We start from the raw sequence: 14,951 nt of genomic DNA, 5'->3' as shown, positions 1-14,951 counted from the left end.
TAACTTAGATCACAACATCATGACTCTTAATTCTGACCTGAATTTGATAGATTCTGCATTTACTACTGCACTGGAACTAAAATAAATACATTTGTCTCTGTTCCATTGAGTCTACAGCACAGGGCCAGGCCAGTCGGCCCAATTGGTCTGTGTCAGTATTTCTGCTCCACATGAGCCTCCACCCACCCCCCTCCATCTCCCCCATCAGCATATCCTTCTATTCCTCTCTCCCTCATGTATGTATCTATCTTCGAGTGCAGATGGGACACGGAATCCCTTTGCACATTCCCTACATTTCCATGGTTTTGCCATGTCTCTCCAGGTTGGACAATCAGTCAAAGCCTCGTCCACACACACAACACGTGGACAGTTTTTCCTCGCTGTGAACGGTGTGATGTTTTTTTCAGGCTGTGTAATTGGTCAAAGGTCTTTCCAGTCAGTTCACTGGGACACACTCACCTGGATGTCTGTGTCTCTGTGTTTTTCTGTCACACTGATGTTTGAAAACTTCAGAAGGTGACAGAACAGACAAGATTTCTTCTTCTGGGTTCAAATCAAATGATTTTCAGGTTCTGATGAATCAAACGCTTCTGTCAAATCTTGACCTGTTTTGTTTGAGATTTTTGTCTGAAAACCCTTCCCTTTAAATATCCTGGAAAAGGAGTTTGCAAAAGTTATCACTGCAAGTACAGGATAGAACTTCAGAATAAACAATCCTAATTTCTGTTGAAAATTCTTTCCTATTTCCAAAAACCACGACATCCCCATCGGATACACTTTCCCCCCCATCCACACTCTGCTCTTCCAAATATTCACCTTCCTAATTCTCCTGGTGGTGCTAATTCATGCTGACTGAAGAAAAAGTCTCCTGTTCTGGGCAAAGAGACCCAAAATTTTCATTGATGCTGCTGGACTCTCTCTCTCATATATATATATATATATATAAAGTAAATCTCAACATTTTGTGGTGTAAAAATGCATATAGACTGTATTACAGTATTACATAATTAGAAATGAAGAAAGTTTATGAACAAGAACATTATCTAAGCAGTGAGGGCTATGACTTGGAACTCACTGCCTACACAGAAAGTATATGTGGAGATGATCAGTGATTTCAAAATGAAATTGGATGGACAATTGAAAGAAATAAACTTGCAGCGGAACAGTGAAGTAGAGGGAGAAGTGGATTGCTCGAGTCAACGTGGATTCGAGTTGTCGAATGGAATCTTTCTATGCCATAATGACACTTTAAGGTAATAAATTACGCAGCCATGAGCTGCAAGACTATATCTAAGTGTGATAAATAAAGACTATATAACTATAGTCTTTAACTGTGTGCTATATAACAACCAGAGTGACGGGATACTTCAGGGACACAGACATGACCATGCATGCACTCTGTTGCCCAAGATGGTGGTCGCTAACCTAGAATCATAGAATCCGACAGTGCAGAAGGAGGCCATTCAGCCCATTGAGTCTGCAGGCCCTATCCCCATATAACCCCATGCACTAACCCGAGCTAGTCCCCCTGACACTAAGGGGCAATTTCTCATGGCCAATCTACCTAATCCACACATCTTTGGACTGTGGGAGGAAACCGGAGCACCCGGAGGAAACCCACACAGACAGTGACCCAAGCCGGGAATTGAACCCGGGTCCCTTGTGCTGTGAGGCAGCAGTGCTGACCACTGTGCCACCTGGGCCAGTGCCCAGGAGTGAATCCCCGGAGCTGCAATCTCGACTCTCATTCTGGGCTTGCGGCCTCCAGCGGGTGTTTGTGAAGCCTCCGCTCCCCCCCCCCCCCCCCCAGCCCGTCTCCCGGCTCCATTCCTCCCTCCGCCCGACCGACTCTCACCCGCTGGAAAAAGTAGCTCCCGCACTCGCAGAACTCTGAACAAAGTGACACTGCGCATGCTCCAGATACAGCAAGGCGCCTGCGCACTGGACTCCTGTGGAGTGAATAGAGCACTTGTAGGGCCGCAGGGAATGGTGGGTAATAGCACGGCCATTGAATTGACGTACCGGGGATAAAATCAGTGTTACCAAATGAAGACAAATTAACAAATACACGAAGATTCTTTATTATTTAATTTCTTCCACCCTCTAACCTACCCTTGATGATCTTCTTTGCCCCATCCCATCCATTATATTAACAGTTCAATGGGAGATGAAGTAATGCTATTGGAAAGACCAATGTCATTATCTTAAGTCACCACTACAAATTCCGTTCCCTAACTACCAAGTCCATCCCTATGGGGTAATATTGAGATACATTTCCCTGTGTTCGTCAAGCCAGGAGTCTTTATTCCCAAGCGAGAAAGAGATAAGTGGACATATTAATGAGAGGCAACATGGTTTTGTGAAGGGGAAGTCGTGTCTCACTAACTTGATCGAGTTTTTGTAGGAAGTGACGAAGATGATTGATGAGGGTAGGGCAGTGGATGTTGTCTACATGCACTTCAGTAAGGCCTTTGACAAGGTCCCTCATGGCAGACTGGTGCAGAAGGTGAAGTCGCATTGGATCAGAGGTGAGCTGGCAAGGTGGATACAGAACTAGCTCGGTCATAGAAGACAAATGGTAGCAGTGGAAGAGTGCGTTTCTGAATGGAGGGCTGTGACAAGTGGCATTCCTCAGGAATCAGTGCTGGGACCTTTGCTGTTTGTAATATATATAAATATAAATGATTTGGAAGGAAATGTAACTGAATTGATTAGTAAGTTTGCAGACGACACAAAGGTTGGTGGATTTGCGGATAGCGGTGAGGACCATCAGAGGATGCAGCAGGATATAGATTGGTTGGAGACTTGGGTGAAGAGATGGCAAATGGAGTTTAATCTGGACAAATGTGAGATAATGCATTTTGGAAGATCTAATACAGATAGAAATATACAGTAAATGGCTGAACTCTTTAGAGTATTGATAGGCAGAGGGATCTGGGTGTACAGGTACACAGGTCACTGAAAGTGGCAACGCAGGTGGAGAAGGTAGTCAAGAAGGCATACGGCATGCTTGCCTTCATCGGCCGGGGCATTGAGTTTAAAAATTGGCAAGTCATGTTGCAGCTTTATATAATCTTAGTTAGGCCGCACTTGGAATATAGTGTTCAATTCTGGTCGCCACACTACCAGAAGGATGTGAAGGCTTTGGAGAGGGTACATAAAAGATTTACCAGGATGTTGCTGGCATGGAGAGCATTAGCTATGAGGAGAGATTGGAGAAACTTGGTTTGTTCTCACTGGAGCGATGGAGGTTAAAGGGCGACCTGATAGAAGTCTACAAAATTATGAGGGGCTTGGACAGAGTGGATAGTCAGAAGCTTTTTCCCAGGGTGAAAGAGTCAATTACTAAGGGGCAAAGGTTTAAGGTGCGAGGGGCAAACTTTAAAGGAGATGTACGAGGCAAGTTTTCTTTTTACACAGAGGGTGGTGGGTGCCTGGAACTTGCTGCCGGAGGAGGTAGTGGCAGCAGATACGATTGTGACTTTTAAGGGGTGTCTTGACAAATACATGAATAGGATGGGAATAGAGGGATACGGTCCCCAGAAGGGTAGGGAGCTTTAGTTCAGATGGGCAGCATGGTCGGTGCAGGCTTGGAGGGCCAAAGGGCCTGTTCCTGTGCTGTAATTTTCTTTGTTCTTTCTTTGTAGATACACACAGAACGATTCCTATAATATGTAATACATTTCTGAAGTTTTCATTAGGTTATTAGACTGTGATTTCTTACAAATCTCCCATCTTGAGAAAGGATTAGCTTCACTGTCTACTCAAAAACTGATTTCTGAATAACCCAGCGATTCTAAGTTACAAGCTTGTTTTCCTAATTTCTTGATTACATTCCATAGACAAGAAAACTAAAGGTACTAGAATGATCAGAATCAGCAACACAAACCCTTGAGTTGTCACCAGAAATAAAAGTAAATACTTTGCCGTATTATAATTGAGGTCAGAAACTCCAAAGTATTTATGAAGTCAGCCTGGACCACAGGTTTTGCAGTTTGAATTTGGCTGGGGTAAACATACCTGCAGTGAAACATTGTATGATTCAAATGACTCATTGGGGAGATTTTATCAAACAAAGTTTATTTAAGAATACAGTTAACACATAGAAAGAAAATTAGCAATCGCTTTTGCCAATTACAAACAAGAAAACAACCGTGATATTGTAGAAACCTTAACAACTAAATGCATTGTTCCAATACGACAAACCTCCCTACAAACATACACCTGTCACAGGTTTAGCACAGAAAATAAGAATGTTCATGTGATTCTGGAAATTAGTCCTTTGGTTGGAGAATTGAAATTCTGACTTCACCATTCTGGAAACTCCCAGCACCTTGAGGTAGAGATAAAGCCACAGCTGGCATTACCTGGCAAATCACCAACATCAGAATCTCTCACTCCAGGAGGGCAAGAAAAACTGCCTCCAATATCGCAGAATTTCTAATATCAAGGAGAGAGAACAGAAATACTGCCTTTCAGTCTGGAGGCCAAACGCCTCCTAACTAACCAGCAACCAAAACTGAAAGTAAGAACTCTTGGGAGAGAGAAAAAGAACTGTCCAACCTGACCTGTCAATCATTCTTCCCACAACACTTCAAACTCACAAAGTGCCTTAAACCCAGATTAAAGATAAACCCATTCAAACCATTTAAGCAGCAATAAAAGCACACACAAACATTCAGCCAATGCCACAATGAAAAACAAAGGCCTGCTTCCAAACTGCAGAAAACGTGATTTAAAAATACAGTTCTTAAATGCACAGTAACATCACACCAGTAAATGTGACAATCACCGACTTTGATTCATCCTCCCCATCTGCAGATTATCTCACACAATTCTAAATTATTGACGAGTTGTAAATACATCTGGTTCAAATATTCAAGCACAAACTTCAAAGGTTCTCCAGCTCTCTGCTCACCTGCATCCACCTTGAGGATATTTTCAAAAGCCAGATTTAGGTCACTCTTCAGCTTAAGTTTACTCCCTCTGATAGATACCAGTGTGTTTCATTCGATCCTGATTGTTTTAAAGTCAGTTTCTCTGCAAAATATGCCAATATCTTGACAAATTAAAATATCTTCCCATTCTACTGACAATGTTAAGCACTCAATGTTGTTCTGTTGTCGAATTGCTGAACACGTTTGTTCCTCAGTGCAGTGGCACATGTTAGTTACACCACATGTAACATATCACATCTGCACACTCACACTGGTATCCCAAAGGATGCTCCATGTACCATCTGAGACACCCATTCCTAGATTTTCAAGTAATCGCAAGGAAGTGTCTATATGAAATGTTTGCTTATCTCTCTCTCTGTATGGTTCCAATGTCTTCAGGCAGAGGCCAGGTTATCTGATTCAGTTTGTTTTAAAGTTCACAAACAAGGATACAAACATCTCCAAAAGAAAACTATTACTTGACTCATCTCCACTTTCCTGACTTCTACAAGAACGTACGTGGATATCCTGTTTGTCTATTCCATTGAACTAGACCCAGAGTGAATTACTTCAATTCCCATTTGCTGGTGTCAATTTTTTCCATGTTTGATTCCAAACGGGGTTTCCCTTTCTCTCTGTTTCAGGAGAATGCGGAAACTTTTCTGTCCAATTGAACACTCACTCAATAGTGTATTTTGAGATCAGAGGCAGAAGTACAGGTAGTTGTATCAGTTTGGGGTAACGCTCATATCTCCCATTCTCAGGAGCTTTGATTTAAATGATAACAAATGGGATGAAGTCAAATCTTCAAAAAGCAGAATCTTTGGTTTAAGTTGTCACCGTGCTGCCTGATTGTAAAAGGGTGAAGCAAATATTCCAATTATGTCAACTTTATTTTCAGATCAAAGGTGAACCAAACACCATTTTGATCTTTGTGTTTCCAATTATTTTGGCATTTTTTCTCAGTTTTTCCAAAATGTTATTTTTTTCTTCATTCTTCAAGTGTCTTTCCAAATAAATATATTATAACTCAAGGAAAATTAAACCACAAAAGTGAGTTTTCACAGGTAAATGTCAACCTTCTTAGATCAGAAAGAGTTAAAGAGGGTGGAGCTTCCCTCAGCCTGTGAGCTCCGAAACACAACTTCAAAGTTTAAGTTAAGAATCAAACATTTTGGTGCCTTTTCCAATTGTACAAGTAAATTGTGATTCACACCGAAAGGTTCACTTTCACTCAGTAATTAGAACATTTCACTTTTCTCAGCACAGGGGCTGGCAGCATTTTAGATTCAATACTAATTGTTCACTCCTCTTGTCGCTGGTGTGTGGAGAAGATCATGTTCACTGGAGATCTGTCAGGACAGAAACCACACTGTGCTTCTGGATAGACTCAGTCTGCAGATAGCTGGAGTCATTTAAACATGACTCTAGTGAAGGCCTTCCCAGTGATGCTAAGGAGTGAGATGTTCCTGTAGTTGTTGCAATCTCCTCTGTCACTTCACGTTTTGTATATTGTGAAGATTTTTGTGTCACGTATCTCCTGTGGAACAGGTCCTACCTCCCAACAGAGAAGCAGGAGGTTATGAAGATGTGGCAGCGATGGGACTTTCCGTGTCTGAACAGTTCAGCTGGAACTCATCCTTGCTGGGAGCCTTTCTGCTTGTTCCGCAATCAATGGCCTTTTCCAGCTCAAGTGATGAGGATTCCTCGTCCAACTCAACCATGACAGGAAGCTGCAGTAGAATCAAACAGAGACTGGGAGGTATCCGTCTCACGGGAGTACAGCTCACAGTCGTGTTCAACCCAGTGGGACATCTGTTTACTTCTGTCGGTGAGAACTTCACCATCTGCCGATTTCAGGGGAACAATTTGGTGATTGTAGGACAAAGCATCATATTCATCCCATCATACATCGCACAGAGATATTCATTATCACAGGCAGTTTGGAATTATTGGTGTAGGATTGTCCGGTGTTTATTGACAGAGTATCTCACTGTTTTCAGAATTTCTGATGCAATGTTCCAGCTGTTGAGTTTATGTTGAGCATCAGGTAGGCTTTGCTTTTTGCTTCAATGACAGGTGTCATCTCTGCTGAGTGGGTCTCAAACCAGTCTGTTGTGGGAGCCACCTTTACCAAATGTTGCTGCTGCTGTGTCAGAAATGGGTGAACTCAGAGACCTCCAAGTTTCATTAAGTTCAATATTGATTGTTAAGGATTTTATGTAAGATTTAACTGTGCCTGTATAATATTTCACTATTTTGTTTATGTTCCTTCATATTTAATTTCATAATGGATGTGTCACTGTGAAGACTTCAGTCATAATTGTCAGCAAGGATTAATCAGGACTTTCTAATTGGAGATGTTAATCAGTGGAACCTCTCACACACTGATTTGCATCAAAGATTAATTTAGGATTGAAGTAAAGTTCATCATTTTATGTTGAACAGGTTCTTGTTAAGGATTCTTGAATTTAGGGGAAAGATCACAGAAGGTGTTTTTAAAAAGGGACATTGCAGCTCCGAAAATCAGTGACATCTCCAGAATATTAAACTCCAGCTACTTATAGGGATGTTAATATCAGCAAAATCGAACCAATATTATCAGACTATCAATCCTGGCTGTGATTAAAAGCAGAATCCAATCCTTGCAGTCTATTATGAATTTGCTGGTGTCTCAGCAGGCTGGAGGACCTTGTGAATGCCTTTCCACACAAGGAGCAGGTGAAAGGCCTCTCCCCAGAGTGAGTGCGTCGGTGAGTCAGGAGGTTGGATGACTGCTTGAAACTCTTTCCACAGGTACTGCAGCTGAATGGATTCTCCTGAGTGTGAGTGCGGTGGTGGGACTGGAGGGTGAATAACCGAGCGAATCCCTTCCCACACACCGAGCAGGTGAATGGTCTCTCCCCGGTGTGAAGTCGCTGGTGTCTCACCAGATCGAATGACTGGGAGAATTTCTTCCCACACACGGAGCAGGTGAATGGTCGCTCCCCGGTGTGAGTGCGTTGGTGAGCAGTCAGGGTGGATGACTGCCCGAAACTCTTTCCACAAGAAGTGCAGCTGAACGGTTTCTCCTCAGTGTGAATTCGCTGATGTGTCCAAAGGCCGGATGACCGAGTGAATTTCTCACCGCACACAAAGCAGGTGAACGGCTTCACCCCAGTGTGAATCCGCTGGTGTGTAGCGAGGCTGGATGTGCTGTTGAACCTCTTCCCACAGTGAGTGCAGCTGAAGGGCCTCTCCTCAGTGTGAATTCTCTGGTGTAACATCAGGTATGTTGTCTTGGTAAATCCCTTCCCACACACAGAACAGACGAATGGCTTCTCCCCAGTGTGACTGCGTTGATGGATTTCCAGTCGGAATAAAGACTTGAATCCCTTACCACAGTCCCCACATTTCCAAGGTTTCTCCATGGTGCCAGTGTCCTTGTGTCTCTCCAGGTTAGATGATCAGTTGAAAGCTCGTCCTTGCAGATAACACGTGTACAGTTTCTCCCCGCTGTGAATGGTGTGATGTTTTCTCAGGTTGTGTCACTGGTTAAAGCTCTTTCCACAGTCAGTTCACTGGAACACTCTCACTCGGGTGTGTGTGTCTCGGTGTTTTTCCAGTTGCACTGATGTTTAAAATCTTCAAGAGATAAACATTTCTCCTTCCACATTCACAGATTGATGAATGATCGATTGACTCAAACCAAAATGTTTGTTTTGAGTTTTGCATCTACAAATCTTTCCCTTGTTAATACCTGGAAAAAGAGTTTACAAAATTAATCACTGTCAGTCCAGGATAGAAATTCTGAACAGATAATTCTAGTTTTGTTTTTGGAACATTTTTTCCTCTCGTTTCCTCCAAATCTGTAAATCCCCATCTCACACACTCTCCCCCGTCCCTGGGCTGAAATCCAAACCCATCTCACCCTCTCCACCAATTCTTTTCTCCACTCAGTTTTCTCCCTCCCTCCACTCTGTCTGGGTTCAGCTCTCAGGCCCCTCTGTGCAGAATTGTTGTCTCTCCTGGTCACTGAGACCCTGAAGGCCCACGCACCCTCTGCTTCACTGTTACTGATGGCTGAAGGGACCAATCCGTGAGGGGCAGGTTTTGCCACAAGTGAAGTGGTTCTCAGGTCTGGTTGTGGGTTGTTGTTTTCAGTGTTGGCTCTTGTTGCCGAGCCACTGGAGTGACCTTCCTCCATCCTGTGAATGTACCTGAGCTGGAAAAGTCACCTCCACTTGATGGGAACCCATCACCTTTGGGAGACAATGAATTGTAGATTTTGCATCAAAGATCAATTTAGGATTGAAGTAAAAAGTTCATAATTTTATTGCAACCAAGTTTCTGTTGACAGTTCTTTAATTCAGCTGAAAGATCACAGATAGTGCCTTTAAAAAGGGACATCTCCAGATTATTAAACTTCAGCCAGTTGTAGGGTTGTTAAGAAGTTTAACAACACCAGGTTAAAGTCCAACAGGTTTATTTGGTAGCAAAAGCCACACAAGCTTTCGGAGCTCCAAGCCCCTTCTTCAGGTGAGTGGGAATTCTGTTCACAAACAGGGCATATAAAGACACAAACTCAATTTACAGAATAATGGTTGGAATGCGAATACTTACAGCTAATCAAGTCTTAAAGGTACAAACAATGTGAGTGGAGAGAGCACCAAGACAGGTCAAAGAGATGTCTATTGTCTCCAGACAGGACAGCCAGTGAAATTCCGCAAGTCCAGGCAAGCTGTGGGGATTACAGATCGTGTGACATGAACCCAATATCCCGGTTGAGGCCGTCCTCATGTGTGCGGAACTTGGCTATCAGTTTCTGCTCAGCGACTCTGCGCCATCGTGTGTCATGAAGGCCGCCTCGGAGAACGCTTACCCGAATATCAGAGGCTGAATGCCCGTGACCGCTGAAGTGCTCCCCAACAGGAAGAGAACAGTCTAGCCTGGTGATGGTCGAGCGGTGTTCATTCATCCATTGTCGTAGCGTAGCGTCATGGTTTTCCCAATGTACCATGCCTCGGGACATCCTTTCCTGCAGCGTATCAGGTAGACAACGTTGGCCGAGTTGCAAGAGTATGTACCATGTACCTGGTGGATGGTGTTCTCACGTGAGATGATGGCATCCGTGTCAATGATCCGGCACGTCTTGCAGAGGTTGCAGTACCAGGGTTGTGTGGTGTCGTGGTCACTGTTCTCCTGAAGGCTGGGTAGTTTGCTGCGGACAATGATCTGTTTGAGGTTGTGCGGTTGTTTGAAGGCAAGAAGTGGGGGTGTGGCCTTGGCGAGATGTTCCTCTTCATCAATGACATGTTGAAGGCTCTGGAGGAGATGCGGGGAAGCTACGGCATCTCCTCCAGAGCCTTCAACATGTCATTGATGAAGACGAACATCTCGCCAAGGCCATCCCCACACCCCCGCCCCCCCACAGTCACTGACACCAATCTCCGCCTGTGTGATATAAACCCCACAGTCACTGACACCAATCTCCTCCTGTCTGAAGAGGAAAGAGTCGAATTGGACTCCTCCGGAAGGCCGCTGCCCTCGACTTGACATGTATGCCCAAGCCGTCAGGAGGTGCGTCAACACCAAATTCATCAGCCGCACTCACAAGACAGCCCCGAACATCACCCAAGCACAACGTAACGCCATCCACGCTCTCAAGACCAACCGCAACATTGTCATCAAACCAGCAGACAAAGGAGGGGCCATCGTCATACTGAACAGAACGGATTACTGCAAAGAAGTGTACCGACAACTCAACAACGAGGAACACTACAGACAGTTACCTGCAGATCCGACCAAAGAACACACCCGTCAACTCAACACTCTGATCAAGACCTTTGATCCGGACCTTCAGAACACCCTCCGTGCTCTCATCCCACGTACTCCCCGCGTTGGAGATCTCTACTGCCTCCCGAAGATACAAAAGGCAAACACACCCGGCCGTCCCATCGTATCGGGCAATGGGACCCTGTGCGAGAACCTCTCCGGCTATGTCGAGGGCATCCTGAAACCCATTGTACAAAGAACCCCCAGCTTTTGTCGCGACACGACGGACTTCCTACAGAAACTCGGCACACATGGAGCAGTTGAACCAGGAGCGCTCCTCGTCACAATGGATGTCTCAGCACTCTACACCAGCATCCCCCATGACGATGGCATTGCTGCAACGGCCTCAGTGCTCAGCGCCAACAACTGCCAGTTTCCAGATGCAATTTTACATCTCATCCGCTTCATCCTGGACCACAATATCTTCACCTTCAACAACCAGTTCTTCATCCAGACACACGGAACAGCCATGGGGACCAAATTTGCACCTCAATATGCCAACATCTTCATGCACAGGTTCGAACAAGACTTCTTCACCGCACGGGACCTTCAACCGGTGCTATACACTAGATACATCGATGACATTTTCTTCCTTTGGACTCATGGTGAACAATCACTGAAACAACTCTATGATGACATCAACAAGTTCCATCCCACCATCAGGCTCACCATAGACTACTCTCCGGAATCGGTTGCATTCTTGGACACGCGCATCTCCATTAAGGACGGTCACCTCAGCACCTCACTGTACCGCAAGCCCACGGATAACCTCACGATGCTCCACTTCTCCAGCTTCCACCCTAAACACGTTAAAGAAGCCATCCCCTACGGACAAGCCCTCCGTATACACAGGATCTGCTCGGATGAGGAGGATCGCAACAGACACCTCCAGACGCTGAAAGATGCCCTCATAAGAACAGGATATGGCGCTAGACTCATTGATCAACAGTTCCAACGCGCCACAGCGAAAAACCGCACCGACCTCCTCAGAAGACAAACACGGGACACAGTGGACAGAGTACCCTTCGTTGTCCAGTACTTCCCCGGAGCGGAGAAGCTACGGCATCTCCTCCGGAGCCTTCAACATGTCATTGATGAAGACGAACATCTCGCCAAGGCCATCCCCACACCCCCACTTCTTGCCTTCAAACAACCGCACAACCTCAAACAGACCATTGTCCGCAGCAAACTACCCAGCCTTCAGGAGAACAGTGACCAAGACACCACACAACCCTGCCACAGCAACCTCTGCAAGACGTGCCGGATCATCGACACAGATGCCATCATCTCACGTGAGAACACCATCCACCAGGTACACGGTACATACTCTTGCAACTCGGCCAACGTTGTCTACCTGATACGCTGCAAGAAAGGATGTCCCGAGGCATGGTACATTGGGGAAACTATGCAGACGCTGCGACAACGGATGAATGAACACCGCTCGACAATCACCAGGCAAGACTGTTCTCTTCCTGTTGGGGAGCACTTCAGCGGTCACGGGCATTCGGCCTCTGATATTCGGGTAAGCGTTCTCCAAGGCGGCCTTCGCGACACACGACAGCGCAGAGTCGCGGAGCAGAAACTGATAGCCAGGTTCCGCACACACAAGGACGGCCTCAACCGGGATATTGGGTTTATGTCACACTATCCCACATAAATATTTCTGCTTTTTTCCCCCTGAGTCTTTATCATGCGATCCTAGAATCAGAATTTATGTCACACTATTTGTAACTCCCACAGTTGCGTGGACCTGCAGAGTTTCACTGGCTGTCTTGTCTGGAGACAATACACATCTTTTTAGCCTGTCTTGATGCTCTCTCCACTCCCATTGTTTTGTTTCTTAAAGACTGGATTAGTTGTAAGTATTCGCATTCCAACCATTATTCATGTAAATTGAGTCTGTGTCTTATAAGTTCTGTTTGTGAACAGAATTCCCACTCACCTGAAGAAGGGGCTCAGAGCCTCGAAAGCTTGTGTGGCTTTTGCTACCAAATAAACCTGTTGGACTTTAACCTGGTGTTGTTAAACTTCTTACTGTGTTTACCCCAGTCCAACGCCGGCATCTCCACATCAGGAATGAGCAGCCGAACAAGCTCATTGTCCACTTCCGCATTCAGACAATGGGGGAGCTCTGATTGGCTGGAGGACCAGAGAACTTCCGGTCCTCCAACTTTCCATTGGCCAACACCTCAGCATACAGGTCAAATGGTTGGCTCCCCCCGCACATGCGCATCTTCCCCTCTCCCTTGGACATGCGCAGTCCCGGGCCGAGGGAGGGGGCGATCACGACGCGGCTTCTCGCTCTGGTCGGAGCCGTCAGCCGGTTGATTGGAAACCGTGGCTGGAAGAAGTGGAGGGGGAGGGGGAAAAATGGGTGGGGGCGGGGCTCCCGGGTCCGCGCGCCCGGGCCTGCGCACTGGAACCCAGAGACGTCATCGCGGAGCAGAATGATTCCTATTGGCTGATTTAGGCAGAACTCTATTATGATGTCACAATGCGGAAGTTGTCCAAACTCCCTCCTCTGGGCAACATCTGGGAGGAAATCAATGTTTCCCCCTTTCCATTTCTTTTCTCATTCTGGGGGAAATTGGGGACTTGCAGCAACTGAAGGGAAAGGAAGTGAATCCAGGGAGGCTGCAGACTCTGGAAAGGTTACAGATGAAGACCGGATTCAGGAACAGGACTAGGCCCAGGTATATTTTTGTTTCTCTCTCAAAGACATTGACATCTTTTAGTTCCCTCAGTTTATCTGGCTAATAGGGTAGCCTCTTACCCAATGTTCACAATTCAGTTTTCCCAGAAGAGGGCTAACATTTAAATCAACAGTAAATTTGTATGGGAGAGAGATATGTTATTTATGATCCCATATTTTTTGTCTTGAAATATACAGCAGTGTGGCTGCTTTATCAATTTCCAGTGATGCAGAGATTACAACATAGAAGGAAATGCATTTGGCAACTTAAATCCATGCTAACTCTGCGTGGTAGCCATGATGTGGAGATGCCGGCATTGGACTGAGTTGGGCATAGTAAGAAGTCTCACAACACCAGGTTAAAGTCCATCAGGTGAGTGACCTGAGGAAGGAGCAGTGCTCCAAAAGCTCATGATTCCAAATAAACCTGTTGGACTTTAACCTCGTGTTGTGAGACTTACTGAACTCTCTGTGGAGCAATTTGGTCAGTTCCATTCCCTTGAGTTCCATGTCACATTGGAATGGATGAGAGTTCCAGATGAAGTGAGACTGGGATGGAGTCGGGCAATATCACTGAGATGGGAATAGGCGGTTTTGATGATGATGTGGCAATGTGGTTGGAAGCTCATCTTGGGGTGAAATATTTCACCATGGTTCAGCCTCAGACAGTTACCAGGAAGATAGAGTTGCTGGCGAGGGAGTGGAGTTTGTAGTGGGGACTGAAGACAATGGGTTCAGTCTTCCCAGTGTTTATGAAAGAAGTTTCAGTTCTTTTAGTACTGGATGTCAGACAAGTCAGGATTGTGTGTGAGTTGGGCGGGGGAGGGATCTTGGAGGTGATGGCGTTCACATCTACCTACTACCTCGGTCCTTCTAGGTGGTGGAGGTTGAGGATTTGGGAGATTCTGTCAAAGTTCTCATTGAGTTCTAGATGTATAAAATCCCTCTCCTTCACCCCGGCCCCTTCTACTTCTCTCTGTCTCCACTCTAGACCAGGTGCCAGATTTCCTTTCTTGACAGACATCAGCATACCCCTTGGGTTTTTATGATAATCCAGCAGCTTTCCTCCATGTCTGTGTGGGTTTCCTCCAGGTGCTCTGGTTTTCTCCCACAACGGATGAATCTTGCTGTTTTTAAACTCCATCCCTCTAGCAATGAAGGACAAAATTCCATTTGCCTTCTTAATTACCTGTTGCACCTGCAAACCAACTCTTTGAGATTCCTGCACAAGGACACCCAGGTCCCTCTGCACAGCAGCATGCTGCAATTTTTTACCATTTAAATAATAGTCCATTTTGCTGTTATTCCTACCAAAATGGATGACCTCACAATTACCAACATTGTACTCCATCTGCCAGACCCTCGCCCACTCACTTAAATTATCTATATCCCTTTGCAGACTTTCAGCGTCCTCTGCACACTTTGCTCTTAGTGTCATCTGCGAATTTTGACACACTACTCTTGGTCCCCACCTCCAAATCATCGATGTAAATCGTGAACAATTGCGG

The 14,951-nt window shown here is 45.4% G+C and overlaps 2 protein-coding genes across 2 annotated transcripts in view; both read right to left on the bottom strand.

Annotated features, from left to right (window-relative positions):
- The window catches only part of LOC144483333 (uncharacterized), an 84,058-nt gene extending 75,711 nt beyond the window's left edge, over window positions 1-8,347 (bottom strand). Inside the window, exon 1 of the mRNA XM_078202049.1 lies at window positions 7,599-8,347. Coding sequence (XP_078058175.1) covers window positions 7,599-8,347 — 749 coding nt within the window. The remainder of the gene's footprint in view (window positions 1-7,598) is intronic.
- The window catches only part of LOC144483360 (uncharacterized), a 461,390-nt gene that overhangs the window by 136,359 nt on the left and 310,080 nt on the right, over window positions 1-14,951 (bottom strand). The window lies entirely within an intron of this gene.

The sequence above is a fragment of the Mustelus asterias genome, unplaced genomic scaffold (genome assembly GCF_964213995.1).
Source record: "Mustelus asterias unplaced genomic scaffold, sMusAst1.hap1.1 HAP1_SCAFFOLD_63, whole genome shotgun sequence".
In the NCBI taxonomy this organism is placed as follows: domain Eukaryota; kingdom Metazoa; phylum Chordata; class Chondrichthyes; order Carcharhiniformes; family Triakidae; genus Mustelus; species Mustelus asterias.
This window is presented reverse-complemented; position numbering and strand designations above follow the sequence as displayed.